The 23,749-nt window shown below is 38.3% G+C and overlaps 2 protein-coding genes across 6 annotated transcripts; one reads left to right on the top strand and one right to left on the bottom strand.

The window, feature by feature from the left end:
• Positions 1–829: 829 nt before the first annotated feature.
• TOMM20L (translocase of outer mitochondrial membrane 20 like) lies at positions 830–8,128 on the top strand. The gene is given in 5 exon segments (XM_047079571.1): positions 830–965; positions 1,097–1,140; positions 2,009–2,090; positions 6,950–7,092; positions 8,017–8,128. Coding segments are annotated over 5 exon segments (459 nt in total). The 3' UTR covers positions 8,071–8,128.
• Positions 7,588–23,661, bottom strand: TIMM9 (translocase of inner mitochondrial membrane 9). Of its 5 annotated transcripts, XM_047079573.1 has the most exons (6): positions 23,556–23,661; positions 20,906–20,994; positions 18,974–19,086; positions 10,038–10,102; positions 9,568–9,663; positions 7,588–8,660 (listed from the first exon to the last, which is right to left on the bottom strand). In XM_047079573.1, the coding sequence occupies exons 4-6, from the start codon at positions 10,074–10,076 to the stop codon at positions 8,526–8,528; spliced, it is 270 nt and encodes an 89-aa protein (XP_046935529.1). In that variant the 5' UTR covers positions 10,077–10,102; positions 18,974–19,086; positions 20,906–20,994; positions 23,556–23,661; the 3' UTR covers positions 7,588–8,525. The 5 variants fall into 5 exon arrangements, with proteins under 5 accessions (XP_046935529.1, XP_046935528.1, XP_046935531.1 ...); XM_047079572.1 differs by lacking the exon at positions 18,974–19,086; XM_047079575.1 differs by lacking the exons at positions 18,974–19,086; positions 20,906–20,994 and having other exon boundaries at positions 23,556–23,660.
• Positions 23,662–23,749: the final 88 nt, after the last annotated feature.

Genomic DNA, 23,749 nt, shown 5'->3' with positions numbered 1-23,749 from the left:
AATTTACTTTTTTAGGTCCTTTGGTTCTTTAGGTTCTTATGCCTTCCTTTTGGCTCAGTAGAAAAATCAAAGCTCTGTATTTGGGGTTAGTCTTACCTCCATTTTTTTTTCTGCTGTGTTTGAATAAAACAAATATTAGAAGGAAACACATCTAGGCTAGTTAAGTATCATGGGTCTCTCAGAGCCGATTTTGCTTTGGGACCTTTGTCGTGCCCAGCCCAGAAAATTCACTCCCTCCCCCCCGGGCTAATATTATTGCTTCCGAAGTTTTCTTTCCTCCCACTATTGAGCTAAGGTGGTCGGGGACGTGGGATGGCCGAGTTCTTTTTCGGGGACAAGGCAGACCGGGTTGGGGGCACGGGCTAGCTGTGTTCAGGTGGTCAGCGGGCAGCGCTGCGCGCTAGGAGTTGACCGAAGTGAATCAACTTCAATTCTCATGTGAGGCAACAGGGGCCTGGCGGAGGATCCAGTTCCAGCTACCCAGATTCCTGACACACTGTGATGTGCCTGAGTGGGTGCCGTCGGCACAGGGACGGGAGCGCGTTTGGGTAAGGGGTTCCGAATTTGGAGTGCGACAGACCTGGTTCCAACAGAGCTCGGCTACGCGGCGGCCGTGAGACCTCGCACGCTCGTCCTCTCGAGCCCCCGGTTTCCTCCTCGCTCGGCCCGCCGCGGCTCGAGGCGTCGACGCGCTGCTTCGCAAGCCTGCGGCCGGACGCCCAGAAAGCCCCGAGGCCAGGATGGGTGCCGCGCCGACGCCCCCTGGCGGCCGGCTCCCCGCCCTCGCCGGCCCGCGCCCAACGCTCGGCTCCTGGACGCCGGCGGCCGGATGCCCTGCGTCCGCACGGTACTCTGCCTCCTGGCGGCTCTGGCTGCCGGTGGCGCCGTCGCCTTCCTTGGCTACTGTGTGTACTTCGACCGGAAGCGGCGTGGAGACCCCGCGTTCAGGCGCCGCCTGCGGGACAGTTGAGTGCGACGGCTGCGGCGGTGGCGCGGCCGGGCGGGCGGCGAGCCGGCCCACGGGGTGAGGGCTTCGCGGGGCGCACGCGGGCGTCGGGATGGCTCCCGAGTGGCACGTGCCCGGTTGTGTTTGCAGAAAGAAGAGCCCAGCACCAGAAGGCAGAGGGACTGAGCGCCCAGGTGAAGTGCTTAGCGACGCCGAGGTGGCGTTATAGTGCGTAACCTCACCGCCGTGCAGATTCTGGCTCGGCGTCAGGGTCCCAGTCTGGTCCATGAGCGGGCATTTCGGAGCGCCCTTCCGCCTGCCTGCCCGCGCCCGGCTTACTTGCGGGCGTAGTTTTTAATTGCTTACGAAAGAAAAAGAAGGGAAGAAGAACCATTTGGGGTTATGACAAAGCTCATCCCGCTCTAAAAAGAGAATTCTTGGGGACAGCAAACATAAAACATAAAAAGTCTCCAGATAGACCAGACTGGAGCTGAAGTGACTGGCAGTAGAGTTGATACTTTGGGTCAAGGATTGTCCACTGTACCTACCTTTAAAGACCAGCCCTGGGCTTTGTACCAGTGATGACGCCATCCTGCGATGCTGGTTACCTTCATGAACCAGGCTGACGCAAACCATAGCGTGCTTCTGAACACCACCACCCACTGCCCCGCCAACCGCTTGTCGTGCCCATTGCCAAATCTACAAGCACTGTTAATACCCTAGGCAAGAAAACAAATTGGCAACATGCGAAGCTATGTTTGCTGTAGTTAATTACACTAGGACTTCCGCTACGTAGAAGCTAGGTCAAATATAGATGAAAGTTATTACAAGCATCTCAACTTAATTTCAATATGCCATGTATTTTTTTTAATCCCCTAAAATTGTTAACTCCATTTTGAGTTGTTTTAAATATTAAAAAGAACAACTATGTTTATCATACTTTGGATTTAGAGACTGGGTGCAAGATACAGTTTTTTTTTAAATAAAAATGAAATAATTTTGATCAGTAACCTTATACCTTACATTCATTACTCATGGCTAAATATTTCGTGAATCTTTTAGTTATGGGATCCAGCAAAGAATGAAAAATTGCAAGAACTTTTTCTGTAAGAGATACAAATGGGAGAACTTTGGTTATCCAGAGGTGAGAATGTAGACATTTTTTTGTAAGCGGTTACTTTTGATAATATAGGTTCAAAAAATATTTGATTAGTATTTGTATGTCAAAAAACTAGCTAGCTGTGTTAACTAAGTTGCTTTTTAGTTAAAGAGAAACTGCCCCAGCATTTTTGCTTGATTCCACTGTTCATCCCTACCATATTATACTGAGCATTCAGGTTGATGGTGCAGTCTAGGAAATGGGCAGATGGAGAAGCAAAGCCAAATACAGTTAACACATCATTTATCATCAGGTAAAATTCTAAGTAAATGAACTTTCCAAATTACTAAATGTTGTATGAATTAAAATTTTAAAAAGTTTGAACTGTTTTATAAAAATTTTCCTGCATTTTGAAGAGTATTCTTAATAAAATAATTACTGTTTTTTTAAGTTCATTTATTTGAAAGAGTGAGGGAGGGACAGAAAGAGAGGGAGACAGAGAATCCCAAGCTGACTCTGTGCTGTCAGCACAGAGCCGGACTTGGGGCTTGAGCTCACAAATCCCGAGATCATGACCTGAGCCAAAATCAAGAGTTGGATGCTTAACCAACTAAGCCATTCAGGCACCCCAATAATTATTTAAAAAAAATTTTTTTTAAACGTTTATTCATTTTTGAGAGATGGAGACAGAGCTTGAGTGGGGAGGGGCAGGGAGAGAGGGAGACACAGAATCCAAAGCGGGCCCCAGGCTCTGAGCTGTCGGCACAGAGCCTGATGCGGGGCTCAGACCCACGGACCATGAGATCGTGACCTGAGCTGAAGTCAGATGCCCAACTGAGGCACCCAGGTGCCCTAATAATTACTTATTGTTGATGATAAATCATTGTAAATGACCATTTTTGTATGTTTAATATAGTGATGTATGTAGGGGCTACCTTGGACTTAATGGCCATGAACTGTATTTTGAATTATAATTTATCCCAACCTATTTCCACATAGATTTAAGAAGACTTCATAATATTGTCAGGTAAAATGATGGTAGATGATGTAAGTATTTTATAAATATTGTGTATAGTAATCATGTCTTTGTTCTGGTGCTAAACCTTGGGAAGGAAAGTAATTTGCTTTTAGGCTTCTTATGTAAGGGATGAATGATGTTGCTGGATAAATGAGCATTATACCCATTTATGTATCTTTCTTTCAAGTTTTGCAAATTTCCTCTCATCATAGTGCCTGTACCTATTTTGGCTCTTTTGATTGTCTTTTTTGAAAAAAAATTTGTTTTTTACCTGCATTTAAGAGGTGGCATCCTCCAGAATTTATGAAAACAAAGTCAGGATCCTGGACAACATGTAGCAATACTCATGATTTTTACTTTAATTCAATGGCTTAAAACCATGATAAAGGTTTTGAGAAATGAAAAAAATATTCAGAGTTATTGCATATTAATCATTATAATTTGAAATTTTAATATTCAATATTAGTCTTTTCTTTTAGGAAGTTTTATAAGTGGGCTAAAAATATCTTAAATATTAATGACAAAATTAATAGTTAGAACTGACTTAAATGATATAAACAGAAGTAATTTTTTTTATTCATTGATTTTTGAGAGAGAGAAAGTGTGAGCAGGTGAGGGACAGAGAGAGAATCCCAAGCAGGCTCCACACTGTCAACACGGAGCCTGATGTGGGGCTTGAACCCACGAACCGTGAGATCATCATTATCTGAGCCAAAGTCAGACACTTAACTGACTGAGCCACCCAGCTGCCCCTAAACAGGAATGGTTTTATACAAGGAAGTAAAACATAAGTTTTAAGGACCTTCATTTGCACAGGGCTTTTTGAATATTCTGGGAGGAGTCCTACCAATTTTGTATTCATAATTTTATAATCTTTTCATTTCCTTTTTTTCTTTTTTACATTCTTTGTCTTGGGGCGCCTGGGTGGCTCAGTCGGTTAAGTGTCCGACTTCGGCTCAAGTCATGATCTTGTGGTCCGTGAGTTCAAGCCCCGCGTCGGGCTCTGTGCTGACGGCTCAGAGCCTGGAGCCTGTTTCAGATTCCGTGTCTCCCTCTCTCTCTGACCCTCTCTGACCATTCATGCTCTGTCTCTCTCTGTCTCAAAAATAAATAAACGTTAAAAAAATAAAATAAAATTTTATATTCTTTGTCTTAAAAGGGCCCCCCAGGGGTGCCTAGCTTGCTCATTCAGTAGAGCATGTGACTCTTGATCTCCGGGTCATGAGTTTGGACCCCACATTGGGGGTAGAGATTACTTAAAAAAATAAAATCTTTTAAAAGAAAAGCCCCCCCCCAAATATATAAACTAGGGGCCTCACAAAATATGGATTAATTCCTAGATGTGGATACTGCTTGGATATAGGGGGAAATTAAAATAGAATCTTTGTGTTTTAACATTTTTTGAATTGGGATAGTGTAAATATGGAGAGAAAAGTAGGAGTTATAAATTAAAAACAGTTACTTTATGACACATCTTTATTCACTGTATGTTTAAGAGTCTTCATGTCATAGAGGTGAATATGTTACAAATATTGAGATGATTAAAACAAAAATTGCAAACTTATGTTTTAAAAGTTTTACCTCTTAAGGATAACATATTTCTGTTAAATCCCTAAATTGGTTAGTTATTTAAGGGTTATGTATGTCCCTATTTTACTTCTAATGGAGTTCTCATTTTGGTTGCTTACTTAAAATCCCACCAAACCCCAAACCAATTAAATAAAAATTTCTGGGGTGGGACTCAGGCATCAATATTTTTAAAATGTCCCTAGGTTATTATAATACACTGAGGACCAGCATTCTAATATGATTTTTCACCTAGTTTTCTGTAATCTTTTCCATTTTCTCCACTTTCTTCTGCCACCACCCCCAATTTTCGTTCCTTTGCTGTCAGGTAGTATAGTCCTCATCATGGTTGTGTCCACATAGGACCACAGAGCCAATAATTTTGATTGAAATTTCTGATTAGCTGATTTGATTGAATTTATTGGTTGGTTGACTTAGTTGACCAAATTGATTTTGTGTCACATTAGCTCTATCAATTTGAGAGGAGGCACTATTATATCTTTTTCCTTAAAAGGTTCAATACGATCAAAGTATTTTGACTTAATGTGTCATGTCTATAAAGCTGTGATTTTATTAATTTAAAAATAAACCTTTCAGTGAAATACTAGTGCAGTATTCCATCAAGAAATACCTTCTTTAAATGCCTACAAAGTTACTTAAAACCCAGCAATGAAAGTTTCTTAGGTTGAAAACGTAAAATTAGGTGTCTAGACACAAGACCTTTAACTCTTAAAACTTATGTAATATAGGCAAGGTTTGCTTTGTGAGTCTGAGTTAGGTCATGTTCTTCTGATGGTTTTTCAGTTTAAACTTCATACAAATCTGGGAACATTGTTTTCTGTCATGCACTTTTATCTTCAGACGACCAAGTATTTCAACCAACAAATGGAAAATCATGAAACACCTGAGAGGCAAGCACACTGTGTTCAAGGTTCAGAAAATTAGAAAATTAGGTTCTATTACTAATGGCATTAGTTCTGAAACTTTAAATTATTTCACTGATCTTTGCCTCAGTTTCTTAGAATGAAGTAATGAGACTAAGTGTTTCCATGTTTTCACGCAAACAAATTCTACGATTGGGGCGCCTGGGTGGCTTAGTTGGTTAAGCATCCGACTCTTGGTTTTAGCTCAGGTCATGATCCCACGGTTCATGAGTTTGAGCCCCGCATCAGGCTTGGCGCTACTCAGAGCCTGCTTAGGATTCTCTCTCTCCCCCCCCCCCCACTCTCTCTCAAACATTAAAAAAAAAATTCTATGATTAACTTCCACATTACACAACTTTTCATTCTTACTTTACAGCCAATCATCCTAAAACTCATTTTAAAACTACTTAGAAGTCAAAGTTCATAAATCTCTTTTCTTCCCCTATATATGTAATTCATGTTACCCCAAACCCTGTTTTAAACTCATTGATAATAGGATTTGTTTTTGAATTCTTATTTAGCCAGAACATCAGGTGTTTCATTTATATTTCATCAGTCACACATGTAGAGTTAAAGATAACCTATCTTCTATCAGTAACAGCAGACCACAACATGTAAAAAATACTCAACACCCCTTTCTCGCAAACCCACATTGCAGAACATGCAAAGTAAGAATGCACTTTTTTTTAAATATTATTTTTGAGAGTGAGTGTGAACGGGGCAGAGGCAGAGAGGGGGACAGGGAATCCAACGTGGCTGTGCACTGTCAGCACAGGGCCTGACACAGGGCTCCAACTCGCGAACCAGAAGATCATGACTTCAGCCAAAGTCAGCCGCTTAACTGAGCCACCCAGACACTCCCAAGAGTGCACTTTTTAATAGTAATTTGGATCATAAGACTATTCATCTTGCAGCTTGATCACAGTGAATCAAAAATTTTTAAATGTTTATTTTTTTTGAGAGAGAGCGTGAGCAGGGGAGTGAGAGAGGAGACACAAAATCCGAAGCAGACTCGTCTCTGAACTGTCAGCATAGAGCCTGACGCAGGGCTCAAACCCACAAACTGTGAGATCATGACCTGAATCAAAGTCAATGCTAAAGCGACTGAGCCACCCAGGCCCCTCTGATCACAGTGAATCTAATTGACAGCTCAGCATTTGTCCCATTTATAGTCTTTACTCTTTTTGTTTGAGAGAGCATGAACCAGGGAGAATCAGAAAGAGTGGGAGAAGGGGAGAGAAAGAAAGGGAAAGAGAATCCCAAGCAGGCTTGTTTATATAGTCTGTAGTTTGATATGCTTTTTTCATTTTAATACTTGGTGTTTTCTTGGTAATTTGTGGAAGGTATATTTTGAAGAACGTTAAAATTTTGCTTTAAACCTTATCAATCTGTTTTAGGAGACCATCGATTGGGGGTTGAACATCTCAGCAATGCCCTTTTAGTGTGTGGACAACCAGAGGAACTTCTGAAGGTTTTCAAACACACACTCCCTCCTAAGGTATTTGAGATGCTGTTGCACAAAATTCCCCTTATTTGCCAGGTGAGCACGTACTTAATTGTCTTTGCTAAATTAACCATGTTAGGCTTGATTACATAAAAATAGTAGTTTGTGTGTGGATGGCCCAGGGTTTTAAATGAGTAAAATCTCTGAATTTTTGGTTGCTTTCTTGCCTTATGAGGGAAACAAGCATATTCTTTCATGTTTCTTTAACTATAATGAATTGTTTATTTTGCTGAGTCTCCTAGATGTTTCAACATTAAAGAGAGCATTAATATTTTGTTTTTGTACTTTCAAAGACACAACAATTAGTGACTGCAATGTCAACAGAAGCCTGTAAAATAAATGGTATTGTTAGTTATATGATGTAATAGCTTCAAAATTAGATGTAATACAGAAAACCTTAGTTTATCAAAGCAGAATACTTCTGGCTTCAAATAATATGACAAAACAGAAACCACTTTGATAATGTAAACATATAGGCTAATTATAATTAGTACTCTCTTAAGTGCAAGTTTAGATTGGTATCAAATGAAATCCATTCATAAGTCCATTTATTAGTAGGTATTAGTCTATGTACATTTTCCAAACTGCTTGGTATACTTATGCATCAACTAGAATTTTCCTGCAGATGTTTGGATTTGTTTTAGGATTCCTTTAGCTCTAAGACACTACTATAACTTCGGTTCACTTTTTATTGCATTGATCACATGACATAGCTGAGAATACACTGTATATTGTCAGACTCTCAGCGTTCGGACAAAACACAAAACACAGTCTTCACTAGAGCATAATAGTCAACTCTTAAACATTCCCAAGGTAATCTCAGATGGGATGTTTCCTGAAGATATACGAAAATATGGCTAGGATAAGAATGTGTAATACCCATCCTGATGCTAGAAGGGAGGCAAGAAAAGGATTGTGCATTGAAATTATTAGCAAGTAACTATTTTATGTATTTACCAGCAATTTGAGACAGACATGAATGAACAGGAATACTTGGAGGATGATCGTGATTGAAAAACATTTCAACGTATCCACAGTCCAGTCAGCATACTATGGTACTATATATAGTATAAACAACTGCTCAGTGATATTTCCATTTATTTTACTTTTAGTAATAAAAAATTTTTTCTATCTCATACATGATTGAACACATAATTTTGCTTTTAAAATTAACAGTCACAATTGAAGAAACAATGGTTTATTTATCTAATGAAGTTACCAAGCTGCTGAATCTTAAGGCCTCAACAAATGTTGCATCTTATTATTTTGATTGAACAATAAGACCTTCTATTTTGATTATTCATGGTAAATAGCAATTTTGTTTCTCTAGTTGTTTCCCACTTGCCAGACAGTCATGACAGTTTAACATGGTGGCTACTGCTTTCAGGGTATCCCATCAGATGAATCCTCATTTCCATCACAACAGCTGCTGGCAATGTTTCATCTAAAGTCCAGCCATCAGGACTCCTCTATCGTGGTTGGCCAAGGAGTCCTGCTTTGGCTGCCAGGGCTTCATTCTGCTGAATATGATATTCCTGAAATCTCATGGATATTCTTTGTGTCATTTTTAAATATTTCTGTAAGCAATGTTCTGAACAGGTGGTCTAGAAATAAAAAGAGAAGATCCAAGAGGCAACACAGAAATATTAATGTTTTTAAACAATGCATGTATTTTTACATAAACAACCAGTGGGTGCTTTTCTTTTCTTTGAATATATGAGAACTAAGTGGTATTGAGTAGTGAGTGATCATAGCTTTCAATTGTTAATAGTTTCATCCATTTACAAAAATTAATATATACTGAATGCCTACTAGTTTGTAAGCACTAAAAACAATGGTAATGTCCCTGCCTTTTGCATATCTTATTCTGATTGTTAAAACATAGGCCCAGTAGTTTGTTCCTTTTTAATGAGAAGCTCCATTCCCAATATTCTTAAATTTCAACACTTCTTTTTAACAAGAATATTATACTTAGCATTTTTCAAACTTTGTCATTTATTTAACAAGGACTTACTGATTGCTAGTTATATGTTCTTGGCATGAATGAATATCACTTTCAGCCAATATATAAATGTTTTGATGAGGGTATTAAAAGTTACGACTTCTGAGAGGATTAAGTTTTCAGAGTCCACCTATGCAATATGAGCCACCAAATTTAAGCTCTGCTTTTTCCAAAATTAACCTGAATTCTCAGGGTCAAGTTTCTCTAGCCAGGCAATCTTGACTGAAAGCTAATTAGTAAGAATCTTTGACATGGAACAATAATTTAGCAAGCCCCAGGCATCTTAGCTAAAAAAACCAAAATCTGCCATGGTACGGTAGGACTGTCATATTAAATTTGGGATCATTAAACTCAAGGCCATGGGTCTCGACTGCTTCAGTTCCTCTGAGCAATGGAACATAAAACCACATTCCTGTAATAACTAGGAACAAGCGAAATGGTGAGGGGGATCTCATTTCTATTGTTTATGACAAGCTTTCAGAGTTTTTAGTGGGCAGTGCTTTTCATACCTCTTCAGGTTTTACTTCTCTTGTTGTGAAGTCTTTAACGCAGTCCAAAAAGCAGGTTTCTGTAAGTTTATTGTAGGTTCCAAGAAATTCTTTAAACTACGAACAAATCAGAGCATTCTTTAATACTTGGTTTTTTAAAACAAAGATGTTTTGAAACTTTAATTACTGATGTTTTGTATTTGGGCAAAATACCCTGTTATACTTGAAACAAAAAATTCTTTCCTTCACTCAGGTGGGTATAGTATGACCTGTAGAGTATGATCTATAAAACATAGTCAAATTTTCTAGTTAAATATTTTTTTTTGCATTATCTGTCAAATTATCTGAAAAAAAATGTTTCATATGATTTAAAATCCATTTTTGGAAATGAAATTTGAAGTTATTTTGTGAGATCACTGACTGACATGGTTGCACCCAGAAGTGCCTTAAATTTTTTGCAAAATTCTTTTTCATTAATTGTAATACCTTACCTGTTTTATCTGATCAGATTCTGGTATTTGTGCAGCCATATTCTTTTGATATGTTTATTAGTCACCTAATTTAAAAATTAAGGAAAAGTTAGTCTGTGAACAAATATTTTTTGGCTCACTGAAGAGTTAGGTATTAAAACAAATACAGGTTATTAAAAGAAATGAAGTTTACCTGAAATTATTTTATTTTATAAATTTCTAATGGGGTATGTAATTATATCCATCCTCCCAGGTCATTAATGGCAACAAGGAACGCTATAGTTTAGAATTAGATTTTTTTAATGCTGGCCGTGGGCCCCGTTTATCTAAATCTTGTTTTAAGACAGCTTGCTTTGCTACCTTGCAGAGTCACTTGCCACAGCCTCATTCCTAGTAGTTTTAAGGGAAACCAAGAGATCTCTGATGTCTTCTTCAAGTACATAACTATTCCACTGGTTCCTAGTGTAACTCTGACCTAACATAACAACGATCCTTCTGTTATCTCTACATAAATACACAGCTTCTATTAATTGTTCATAAGCACCATCCATTTATAAATCAACAACTGTAATGAAAGATACTCAGTTTTCTAAAAGACTTTAACGGAAGTACAGGAGTTGTACATTCTGCAATTCAAAAAGTGTAATCACAGAGACTTATTAGAAACTTTTGAACCTATGACACTTGTGATCTAACTTGGGGGCAACAGAGAAGTGAAGATAAGTCAAAAAAGCCTTTCTGAATTACTAGGATTTTCACATTGTTAAATGGAGAGCCCAGGCTCAGTTAATCCAGATATAACAACGTATCACATTACTTACTTGTTCTGTTCTGGCTAGTTCTACAATAGATGAACATCTCATATGAAAGACTTATATAAAATAAAGCTTTTTAAAAGTAGAAATTAAACAGCATGAAAAGGGAAGAATAAGCAAATACTAACCATGTATACTGTAAACTAACAGAACTTCTAGGCATTGTATTTAGCTTTGAGTTTTCTGATACTGAATGCAAACATGATAAACCAAAAGTGTGTATCATTCTTATAGACTTGTCAATATCTAAAGTGGCTGTGAAAAGCAGGAAATTTTCATGAAGCTTATATGGAGATAAAACTAGGAAATTTCAGCACAGGACAAAGTGTACATTACTATCATGAAAAAAATTTTTCATTTTGATTAATTAATACAATCAGTAGTAATTCCATTGCAGCATTTCCAACCACGTATACACCTGCTCCTCTTTTGCATTTATTCTTTACTCCTCTTTTTTCCTTATCCTTAAGTTCATATTACTGACATTTTTTTCATATGCAAGGGAAAGTACTCATTCTTTTCTATCTGGTTTTTAAGATATTTATATTGTTTATTTTTGAGAAAGACAGAGTGTGAGTGGGAGAGGAGCAGAGAACAAGGGAGACACAGAATCTGAAACAGGCTCCAGGCTCTGATCTATCAGCACAGAGGCCAACGTGGGGATCGAACTCAAGCAACAGGGGATCATGACCTGAGCTGAGGTCGGAAACGTAACCGACAGAGCCAGCCAGGTGCCCCTGCTCTTCTTTTTTTTAAATAATTTTTTTTAACATTTATTTTTGAGAGACAGAGACTGACAGAGCACGAGTGGGGAGGGCAGAGAGAGAAGGAGACAGAGAATCCAAAGCAGGCTCCAGGCTCTGAGCTGTCAGCACACAGCCCAGTGCGGGGCTCAAACCCACGAACCATGAGATCATGACCTGAGCCGAAGTTGGATGCTTAACTGACTGAGCCAACCAGGCACCTGTCTACTCCAGATGTTCTAGCCTACAGTTTTCTTTGAAGTAATGATTCATAAAAAGTATAATTGTCTATACTTAAGAGAATCTTTGGCTTAGCAGTAACATGATATAGACCATCTTTGCTATTAAACCTCCTCTATATCCCTTACAAATAATGCAGTAGAGGTTTTAGGTTAGCCCAACATGAGGCAACTAGCGTTCCATAAACACCGAAAACGTTAACAAGAATGCTCTTTATTCCTATTTTATTTCACTTTGTAAACAACATACAGTTGACCCTTCAGCAATGTGTGTGTTAGGGGCACCAACCCGACACACAGTCAAAAATCCGCATGTAACTTCTGACTCTCCCAAAACTTAACTACTGATTGGCTACTGTTGATTGGAAGCCTTACTGATAGCATAGCCACTTAAGACATGTTTTGTATGTCATATGTATTATGTGTACTGTATTCTTACAATAAAGTAATCTAAAGAAAATGTTAATGAAATCATAAGGAAAAGACATTTATAGTACAGTACCATAAAAAATCTGCATAAAAGTGGACCTGTGTAGTTCACACCCGTGTTGTTTTTCAGGGTCAACTGTATATGTTTTTACCACATAAACTACCTCAAAAATACCAACAGTTACTGCAGGTCACAATTTTTTAGGTGTTACTGTGCTGTTATAAAAAACCACTAACCAAAGAGACAGAGGATTCTATAAGTATGTCATACAATGCAGTTTAGGACTAGTGCTTCCGGGAAGATGGAGTGAGAGATGTGCTTTTCCCAATTCCTCTCACTAAATACAACTAAAAGCCCTGGACATTAAATATAAGACAAACCTGAGACTAAAAGGTGGAGAGAAGAAAGTGTATTGGCCAGGACCCTTGGGAACTGAGAAACAAAATAGTGGTGAATTCTCTTTTTTGCAAAGAGTTAGAGCTGAAGAAGCCAGCAGTCAGCAGATGCCAATGGGAACAAAGCCCTCCATGCCCCCAAAGCTGGTCCTCTCTAGCCAAAGGGCCAGGAAAGGGGAAGCCTATAAGACAGAAAACTTAAAAAAATTTTTTTGAACGTTTATTTATTTTTGAGAGACAGAAAGCATGGTGGGGGAGAGGCAGACAGTGAGGGAGACAGAATCTGAAGCAGGCTCCAGGCTCTGAGCTGTCAGCACAGAGCCTGATACAGGGCTCGAACCCACAAACTGTGAGATCATCATGACCCAAGCTGAAGTTGGATTCTTAAGGCGCCCCAAGACAGAAAACTTTTAAACGATAATAGCTATACTCCAGGCAAACAAAAAAAATTGTGGCCTGCATCCCCAACCAGCCCCCCTCTCCCCCCACCTCCAATCAACTTAAGCCAAAGCTGGGAGCCTAGACTTCCACCCTCCCTAGGCTGTAATAAGGCATTCCAACCCCTACACTTCAGAGAAGGGAGATTAGGAAGCAAGGACTTCTTTCCTTCCTGGGCATTGAGGGCCCTTCACCCCCAACAGGTGTCAGTGGAAACCACATGAGGAGTGGGGACATCTACCTCAATTGGCAGTAATGAGGTACCCTTCTCCCTCCTCTCCAGGTGGTAACAAAGGAGGCCTCTTTTTTTTTTTTTTTTTTTAATTTTTTTTTTCAACGTTTATTTATTTTTGACAGAGAGAGACAGAGCATGAACGGGGGAGGGGCAGAGAGAGAGGGAGACACAGAATCGGAAACAGGCTCCAGGCTCTGAGCCATCAGCCCAGAGCCTGACGCGGGGCTCGAACTCACGGACCGTGAGATCGTGACCTGGCTGAAGTCGGACGCTTAACCGACTGCGCCACCCAGGCGCCCCAAAGGAGGCCTCTTTGAGATTCAAGACTAGCTTTACTGTCATATGGCAATTAGTCCACATTCTCTCCTCTGGTGTCAATGGAGACAGTGGGAGCAGTAATGAGACATGCTAGTCCCTCTAAGCCAGAGTGATACCAATGGAGGCCTACTAGAGAGCCCTAACTCCTACAGTTGCCCTGGCAGTAATGAGGAGCACACCAGCCCCCACACACCTTAAGTGACAGAGTGAGAAACTTGGACTTCTACTCTACACCTAGCAGTACCTGCCCCCACTTCCGCTAATGGAGTAGTGTCAAAAGGAGCCAGCTAGAGAGAAAGTTTAAACAAGATGTGGAGCCTCATAATACAATATGTAAAATGTCCAGGTTACAATAAAAATTCACTCATCATACCAAGAACTAAGAAAATCTCAAACTGAATGAAAAAAGACAGTTAATATATATCCAACCCTGAGATGACAGATTTAGAATTATCTGACAAAGATTTTAAAACTATTATAAAAAAACACATCAATGAGCAATTACGAATATGCTTGAAACAAACAAGACATTAGAAGAACCCAATGAAAATTTCAAGAGGTGAAAAATAAAATAACCAAATAAACTGAACAGATAGATTCAAGAAGCGAATGAATGCAAAGAGCATAATCACAAAGAAGTCTACCTCAGGATGTCACAGCTAAACTTCTAAAAACTAAAGATAAAAATTTTTGAAAGCAGCAAGTGAAAAAGTGACATTTCACCTGCAGGGGAAAACAATTAGGATGACATCAGTCAATCTAGAAATCTGTATCTAGCAAAAATATACCTCAGGACTGAAGGGGAAATCAAGACATTCTCAAATGAAAGAAACTAAAATTTGTTGCCAGCTGACCTACCCTAAAAGAAGGATTAAAGTTCTAAACAGAAAGGAAATGATAATAGGAGACTTGGAACATCAAGAAGAAGGGAAAAAACAGTAATAACAAATGTGAGTAAGTACAATACACTTTCTTTCTCTTCTTGAGTTTCCTAAATTGTGTTTTTCACATTTGAAGCAAAAATTATAAGACTGTCTAATGTGGTTCTAAATGTATATTATAAATGGTGAAGGTAAAAGGAGGTAAAGTTTCTACACTTTACTGAAACTGGTGTTGACACATTAGACTGTGATAAGCTATGTATATATCATGTAGTACCTAGAGCATTCACTAAAAAAGATACATAGGGAGACACACTCAAAAATACTATAGATAAATCAAAATGAAATTCCAAAATATACTCAAGTTATCCACAGAAAGGCAAGAAAAACAGAAAACAAAAAATAAAATAGCAACTTTAAGCCCTAATAAACAATTACATTAAATATAAGCAATAATCAATTAAAAGAGATTGGTAGAATGGATTAAAAAACATGACTACCTATATGTTACCTATCAGAAACTTACTTCAAATATAATGATTGAAAATAAAAAGGATGAAAAAAGATCTGTCAAGCAAACAATCAAAAGAAAATAGTGCATATGTTAATATCAGACAAAGTAGGTGTCAGAGCAAAGGAAATTACAAGACAGAAAGGGACGTTCAGGATTAATCTACCAAGAAAACACAGCAGTTTGCACCAAACAAGAGAGTTGCACAATGTACAGAGTGAAAACTAATAGAACTGAAAGGAAACAGATCTAGTTGGGGACTTCAATATCCCTCTCTCAACAACAGAACCGGACAGAAATTTTACAAGGATATAGAAAAACAATACCATCAACCAACAGGAATCAGTCAACATTTATAGAACATTTTACCCAACACCACAGGATACATATTTTTATCAAGAGCCATGAAACACAGACCAGGACCACATTTCTGAAACCACAGAAAACATTCTGGACCACAAAAGCAGCCTCAACAAATTTTAAAAGAATTGAAATCACACAGAATGTGTTCTCTGACCACAAAAGAATCAAACTAGAAATTAGTAACAAAAAGAAAATCTCCAAACATTTGAAAAAAATACTTCTTTTAAAAGTTTATTTATTTTTGAGCAGGGCGGGGCGGGGAGAGAATCCCAAGCAGGCTCCATGCTGTCAGCACAGAGCCAAATGCGGGGCTCTATCTCACGAATTGTGAGATCACGACCTGAGCTGAAATCAAGAGTCGGATGCTCAACTGACTGAGCCACCAGGTGCACCTGGAAAATAAACTGCTTCTAAACAATACATGGGTCAAAAGAGAAGTCTCAGAGAAATTTTTAAAAAATTACTGAACTGAATGAAACTGAACACAAAACATATCAAAATTTGTGGGACACAGCTAAATCAGCCACGAGGAAAACTGGCACCTAAAAGGCATTCACTAGAGAATAGTAAAGGTCTCCTATCAATAATCTAAACTTTCACTTCAAGCACCTAGAAAAAGAAAAGCAAAATAATGAAGAGCAGAAATTAATGAAAACAAGTGCAACAGATAATAATCAAAGAAAGAACGAGCTGATTCTCTGAACAAATATTGTAACAAACCTCTAGCAAGGCTAATAAAAAATCACATTATCATTATAAGGAATGAAACTGGATATATTACCATAGGCCATGCAGACATCAAAAGGGTAATAGCACTACAAACAACTCCATATACAGAAATCTAACAACCTTGCGAATGCAAGCTCGTGCAGTCACTCTGGAAAATGGCATGGAGGTCCCTCAAAAACTAAAAATAGAACTACCCTACGACCCAGCAATTGCACTACTAGGCATTTATCCAAGGGATACAGGTGTGCTGTTTTGAAGGGACACATGCACCCCCATGCTTATAGCAGCACTATCAACAACAGCCGAAGTATGGAAAAAGCCCAAATGTCCATCGATGGATGAATGGATAAAGAAGATGTGGTATATATATACAATGGAGTATTACTCGGCAATCAGAAAGAATGAAATCATGCCATTTGCAACTATGTGGATGGAACTGAGGGTATTATGCTAAGTGAAATTAAAGAAAGACAAAAATCATATGACTTCACTCATATGAGGACTTTAAGAGATAAAACAGATGAACATAAGGGAAGGGAAACAAAAATCATATAAAAACAGGGAGGGGGACAAAACAGAAGAGACTCATAAATAGGGAGAACAAACTGAGGGTTACTGGAGGAGGTGGAGGGCGGGATGGCTAAATGGGTAAGGGGCACTAAGGGGGAATCTACTCCTGAAATCATTGTTGCACTATATGCTAACCAATTTGGATGTAAATTTAAAAAAATTAAAAAAAAAAAAGAAATCTAACAACTTATTTATGAACTTGTATTATCCTGATATCAGAACCAAAGACTATGTAAAATTACAGTAAAATATCCTCATCAAATAGACATAAAAGTATGTGACAAAATAATAACAAATGTAATTCAGCAATATATGAAAGAATTATTCACCTTGAATAAGTGGGTTTACTCTAGACATACAAGGCTGCTTCAGGATTTAGAAAAAAATCATTAGATCATATCAATTGATGCAGAAATACCATTTGACAAATTCAACACCCATTCATGATTAAAAAAAACTTTGAAAAATAAGAAAAGAGAACTTCTTCAACTTCATAATGAGTATCTACAAAAAACTATAAGTAACAGTGAAAGGCTAAATATTCTCCCCTAAGATTGTGAGCAAGGCATGAGATCTGCTCTTACTACTCTTAATACACTGCTGGAAGTTCTACCCAGTGCAGTAAAGCAAGAAAAGAAAATAAAACATACAGATGGTAAAGGAAGAAAATAAATTGTTTCTCTTTGCAGATGAGATAATTGTGCACATAGAAAATCCCAAGGGATCTATAAAGAAACTCTTAAAACTATCTCTATATACTTGCAATGAATATGCCAACAATTAAAAGTATAATACCGTTAACAGTCACTCAAGAAAAATTTAGCAGTGGGGTGCCTGGGTGCCTCAGTCGGTTAAGCGTCCGACTATGGCTCAAGTCATGATCTCACTGTTTATGAGTTCCAAGCCCTGCAACCAGCTCACTGCTGTCAGTGCAGCACCTGCTTTGGATCCTCTGCTTCCTCTCCATCTGCCCCTCCCCCGCTCATGCTCATGTGCTCTTCTCTAAAATAAATAAATAAACATTAAAAAAAAAAAAAAAACCCTTAAAAAACTTAGGGGTAAATCTAACAAAGCATGTATAGCAATTGTATGCTGGAAAATATAAAATGCTGATGAAAAAGAATTAAAGACCTAAATAAATGGAGGGACATATTGTATTCGTGGATTGGAAGATTCAACATAGTAAGGATGTCCATTTACCCAGAATTAATATACAGGCTTAATGTAATTCCTATCAGGTCCCAGTGAAATTTCCTGTAAATATAGACAAATTTATTTTAAAATTTATATTACCAAAGGGATTAAAATAGTAAAACAAATTAAAAAAACGAGTAAAATGGGAGGAGGTCTACTTGATTCTAAGACTTATTATAGAGTTATGGTAATCAGTATAGTGTGCTATGAGTGGAGAGGTAGACATAGTTCAGTGAAACAGAACAGAGAACCCAGAATTAGGGTTACATAAATATGCCCAACTAATTTTTAGTAAAGGTGCAAAAGCAATTAAGTGAAGGATAGCCTTTTCAACAAATGGTGCTAGAGCAATTATATATCCATAGGAAAAAATTTAGCCTTGAAGTCTCTCACTTATGTGTGAGTTATATAAAAATTAACTCAAGATGGATCAGGAACTTAATAAAACATAAATTATTAAAATTTATAGTGACACCACCAAATACTGGTGAGTACGTGGAAAAACTGGATCACTCACTTAGTGGTAATGTAAAATTGTAATGTCACTGCAGTGAACAGTTTGGCAGTATTTTAGAAAATTAAACATGCAACTACCAAATGACCCAGCAATTGTATTCTTTGGCATTTATCACAGAGAAATGAAAACTTACATTCACACAAAAACCTTTACATGAATAGCTATGGAAACTTTATTTGTAACAGTCAAAAACTGGAAACCATCCAGATGTTCTTCAGTAAGTGAATGGTTAAATTGGTACACCAATGCCACGGAATAACTCAGCAATAAAAAGGAATGAGTTTTTTCTTCAGACTTAAATTCTAGTAAATATAGGCTATAATACTGTTCAGTAGAATTTAGTGATTCATCCCTTACATGTAACACCCTGTGCTCATCACAACAGCTGTACTCCTTAATGCCCAACCCCCACCTGGCCCATCCATCCACCCAACACCCCTCCAGCAACCTTCAGTTTGTTCTCTATAGTTAGGAGTCTATTAAGATTTCCCTATTTTTTTCCCCCCTTCCCCTATGTTTATCTGGTTTCTTAAATCCACATAAGTGAAATCATACGGTATTTGTCTTTCTCTGACTTACTTCAGTTAGCAAAATTCACTCTAGGTCCATCCATGTCGTTCCAATTGGCAAGATTTCAAAAAAGGAATGAGTTATTGATGCACACAAATTGGAGGAATCTCCAAAGAATGATGCTGAGTGAAAAAAGCCAATCCCAAAATGTTATATGATGTATGATAACCCTGGTCTCTGCATGACTGGTACTGGTAATTGGTAATCTTGTAATTCAAGTGAGGATCAATGTTATATATATAACATTCATGAAATGACAAACTTACAGAAATAGAGAATGTATTAGTGGTTGCCAGGGGTTAAGGCGGGGACAGGAGTAGGAGGGAATTAAGTATTGCTATAAAAAGATGAAGTAAGAGACTTCTGTAATGGAAATGTTCTGTATCTTGACTGTATCATCAATATCCGGGGTGTGATATTGTATGTGATATTTTGTAATATGTTACTATGGTGGAAAAGTGGGTAAAGGGCACAAGGGAACTCTGCATTTCCCCCTATAATTGCATGTGAATCTACAATAATCTCAAAATAAAAAGTTTAACATAAAAAAAAAAGGTTGCTCAGCTGTCTAATCCTTGCCAAAGAGCAAGATGCAGTGTGCCGTGTAGGGTTAGCAAATGTCCAGAACTAAATTTCTTTTGGCTTCTCACTCAGAAAACAGCTTGAAATGATCCAAGAACTGGTAAAATAACTTTTGTGAAAATAGGTGTTAAATGAAACCACTGTTTTACGAGAACTTTAAAAAATACAAGAGCAATAAAATATGCATTATGGAGCTTGGTTTACCAACAGGCCTCTAGCTGAAATGACAAAAGGACATCAATAAGACTGAGCCTTCTGAATTGTTGAATTGTACAGTAAACTCACTGTACAAGACATTGATGTTTCTACACACAGAAAACAAAAACAGATACTTATATATATATATATATATATATATATATATATATATACTTATAAAAACCTTAGAAATTTGCATGTTTGCAGATTGTGATGTCAAAATCCAGTTCTTTTTCCTACTCCTATCCTTTTATTTCTTCAGGTTAAAATTCATATATAATCACTTTTTAACTAGAGTTAAGAGAGGCAGGTCTGAAATATTTAAATGTTAAGTTTCAGAGACTGGTAACACTGTGCTGATTCTACCCCACTTGCCCCTTAGTATATATACAACTCATGGTGACAAATGATGGTTGTTATTGGGAGGTCTTTACCAATGCATAGATGAGGAATGCTCCAAATGTTCTTGGTATGAATTTTATTTAAAAATTATTTTCTTGGTATTGTTTTTTAATATACAGTCATTAACAGTATATATTTCCTCTTTAAATAAAGTTTATCATATTATGAGTAATCTATTTCTTGAGAATTTGGAAAAGAAAAATAGTTCCACTACTCAATTCCCAGATCTACAACTGAACTCAAGAGCTAACAGTTGGTTTTCTCAAGTCTGCCTAAATCTCCAAAGCTTTTCTCTGTCTGTTGTCACGGATATACTTAATTACAGGCATTTGCTCCTAGAAAACATTGGAAATGACAGAGTGAATGATTTTCACATTTACTTGCTAGTCTGGTGTCTTCTATGTCTTGGAGCATTCTGTTTTCCAGTTATTTAATCCTAAATCATGCTGATTAACAAAGTCCAACAGCCACACACACCACCTGATGATGAAAACAGGTAGAAATAATGGGGTTGCCCTTTGATTTAGTCCTAATTTTCAGCTATTACAGCAAATGTTAGTTATTGTAGAGGCAAATATTCAATCAGAGGTTACCTTATGGTTATATCTCTGAAACCTAGAGAGAGAAGGAAGGGATGAGTTCCAGAATCTCTGGCTTAGGTCTTGGGAATGATCACAATACTGTTATTTTTGTGTCAAAATATATAATAAAACCAGGGAACTTAAGAATAAAGAGATTTTATCAGTCATCAATTCAAACCTTTTCTGATGCATGAGTTTCCTTTTTGTTCTGGAAAATTAGTTGTCCAACCTTTGCTTGAATGTCTCCAATGAAGCCTGATTTCTTACCTGAAAAATGAGGGGATTACAGTATGACTGCTGAGGCCCCTTCAAGCTCTGTTTGATGAATTGTAAGCTTCTGACGGCTAAATTATTTTCAATGAGTGAAATTAGTTTCCTCAATCTATTCTGAGGTTATAATTCCTTGGCAGATGTATTATGAGATGTATTAAAAATACTTAAGATCCTTATCTTCCCAGGTAGTATGTTTAGGTAAACACAAGACAAACAATTCCCAGAAAATTTTGAATATTAAAAAAACAAACAAAAAAGCCCCCCAACTAACCAGGATTTAACAGGGGAGATGCAATTTCTTTTTTGGAACGCTATGCAGATTTGTACCAGTTCTGGAGCCAAATTTCTACTTCTGTTCAAACTTAGTTTGCAGTAAGTTATTCTACTGATGTCCTTGTCCTCGGCCATTGTCACAATACCTGACCCTGGTCTCGGCATGACTGGTACTGGTAATTGGTAATCTTGTAATTCAAGTGAGGATCAAGAATGGATGATAAAACTACTGGGTGACAGTTGGAGAACAGGATATATCCATGGTCTCAAAGTATCTCCACAAGTTACTTTTCATCAAAGAAAAATGGTCCCTTTATATGGCAAAGATCTGGCAGTCACCACCATAACCAGTAAAGACACATATCAACTGTGTGGTATTCTTGCCAAAAATGTTTGATCTGATTCTGATCATGAGGGAGTAATTAGGAAAATCCACAATGTGGGACAATTTGTAAGACACCTAGACTAGTCTTTTCAAAAAGTTAAAGCCATAAAGAAAAGTAATAGAAGGCTGCTGTAGATTAAGTGACTAAAGAGTCATGACAACTAAGCAATGTGTGAACTTCGGACCTTGAATCAAAAAAAAATATTTGAGTTAAAAATAAAGACATTTTTGGGATAATTGGAGAAATCTGAATATGTTACCTTATTAGGTGTGATAATCTTATTATGGCTATGTAACAGATTGTTCTTTTTTTCTTATTTTTGAGACAGAGAGAGACAGACAGACAGACTGTAACTGGGGGAGGGGCAGAGAGAGAGGGAGACAGGGGATCCAAAGCCAGCCGGCCGTGTGCTGACAGCAGAGCCCAGAGAGCCCAAGGGGGTACTTGAACCCACAAACTGTGAGATCAGGACCTGAGGGGAAGTTGGAAGTCAGAAGCTTAACCCACTGAGCCACCCAGGCACCCCTGTAATAGACTGTTCTTAAGGAGATATATGGTGAAGAAATTAGGGTTAAAGGTCATCATGTCTGAAACTTACAAACAAACCAGCAAAAAAGGTGTATCTACTTACATAGGTATGTATGGACCTAGGAGAGTGGGAAACCAGAAGCAAGTAAAGATGTTAACAAAACAAAAGAAATGAAAGAAAACAATCTTGCGAGCCATGTTTTTTGTTTCAGGGCTATCGGTGTCTTTGATAGGTCAGATGTCTAAACTGAATTGAACTAACTTGTCTGATGAGTATAAAATAGGACTCTGCCACATCTGAGCAGGTTTAGGAAGTTATGTCCGATTAACTGGCAACCCTAACTCAACTTATTATTAAGCAGAGCAAAAATTACTTTTGAAAGATTATTGCTTTTGGGTTTAAAGCATGGCTTCCAGGCCTGAAACGTAAGCCCATGAGTTAGACTAGATGGGGGCAAGAATACTTGGGTTTCAGGTCTGATACAAAAGGGTTTGTAAGATCCAAATCAAATCATTTATCCAAGTCATTTTAATAAGTTTCTATGCCTATGGTTACACCTTGTAGACTGCAGGGGAAAGGTCACTTTTTAATATTTAAGCTTCACCTAGAAAATAAGGGAATTAAGTCATCTTCAAAGTCTCTGACACTGTCAATCTTTTAATTCACCTACATTAAAACAAATTGTGGACAAACAGGTACCTTAGAGCCCATTTATGAAGAGAGAAATGTAACTGAAATAAATAATTACAGAAACTTATTAAGAATAATTACAAGGTTCTCCAAAGCTGAGCCCTTAAGGTCCCCTTTAATCCTAGGGATTTTTCTATGAAAGTAGACAGTGGAGATGTAAAAATAAAGAAACTTTGCTATTTAGCTTTTACAGATTACACTTCTTGCTTTGATTAATCGCTTTAAAAACCTTTAGTAATGCGTAAAAGGAAACGTCTAAATAGTGCGTTCTCAAAAATTAGCAAATCAGATAAGGGGTGTTTGTCCATGGTATTCTGTCTGTAGAGAAGATTTTTCAGTTAAAAAGAGGGTCTCTTGTCTGTCAGCTCAAGGTCACTGCGTGGATGCTTTACAATCTAACTCACTGTTCCAAAACAAGACACTGACTCCCCAAACCCGGGCTGGAGGAGGCTCAGGGCCTCAAATTCCGACCCTCACCCCGGTAGCACGAGAAGGTCCCCGGGAAGGTCCCAAACCTGCTCTGGGGACGCAGTCTCCGCAACCCGCCCCCCTCCTCCCCACAGTCCCAAGTACACGCGGAGGCCTCCTCCAGAGACCCCTTCCACCTTTCCGGAGGGTAGTCTCCCGCCCCCCGCCTGGGAACCCGGGATTCTAAGGGCAGACAAAAGAGACCATACTTAAGCACAGGCTCTCGCATCCGACACCAGTGCGAGGCTGGGGGGCTGCGTTGCCAGTCCAGTCTAGGGGCGGAGGGTCTGGGTCAGGGCGGGCGCCGCAGCCGCTGGATGGAAGAGAACACGTGGGAGAGGCGATGTCAAATAGCCCTTAGACTTTTCGACGCGGATTCGTTATAACGCAGGAACTCTAGAGG

Source organism: Lynx rufus, unplaced genomic scaffold, assembly GCF_022079265.1.
Source record: "Lynx rufus isolate CCGP_SWC_20201006 ecotype Redwood Valley unplaced genomic scaffold, mLynRuf1.p SCAF_17, whole genome shotgun sequence".
Taxonomy (NCBI): domain Eukaryota; kingdom Metazoa; phylum Chordata; class Mammalia; order Carnivora; family Felidae; genus Lynx; species Lynx rufus.
This window is presented reverse-complemented; position numbering and strand designations above follow the sequence as displayed.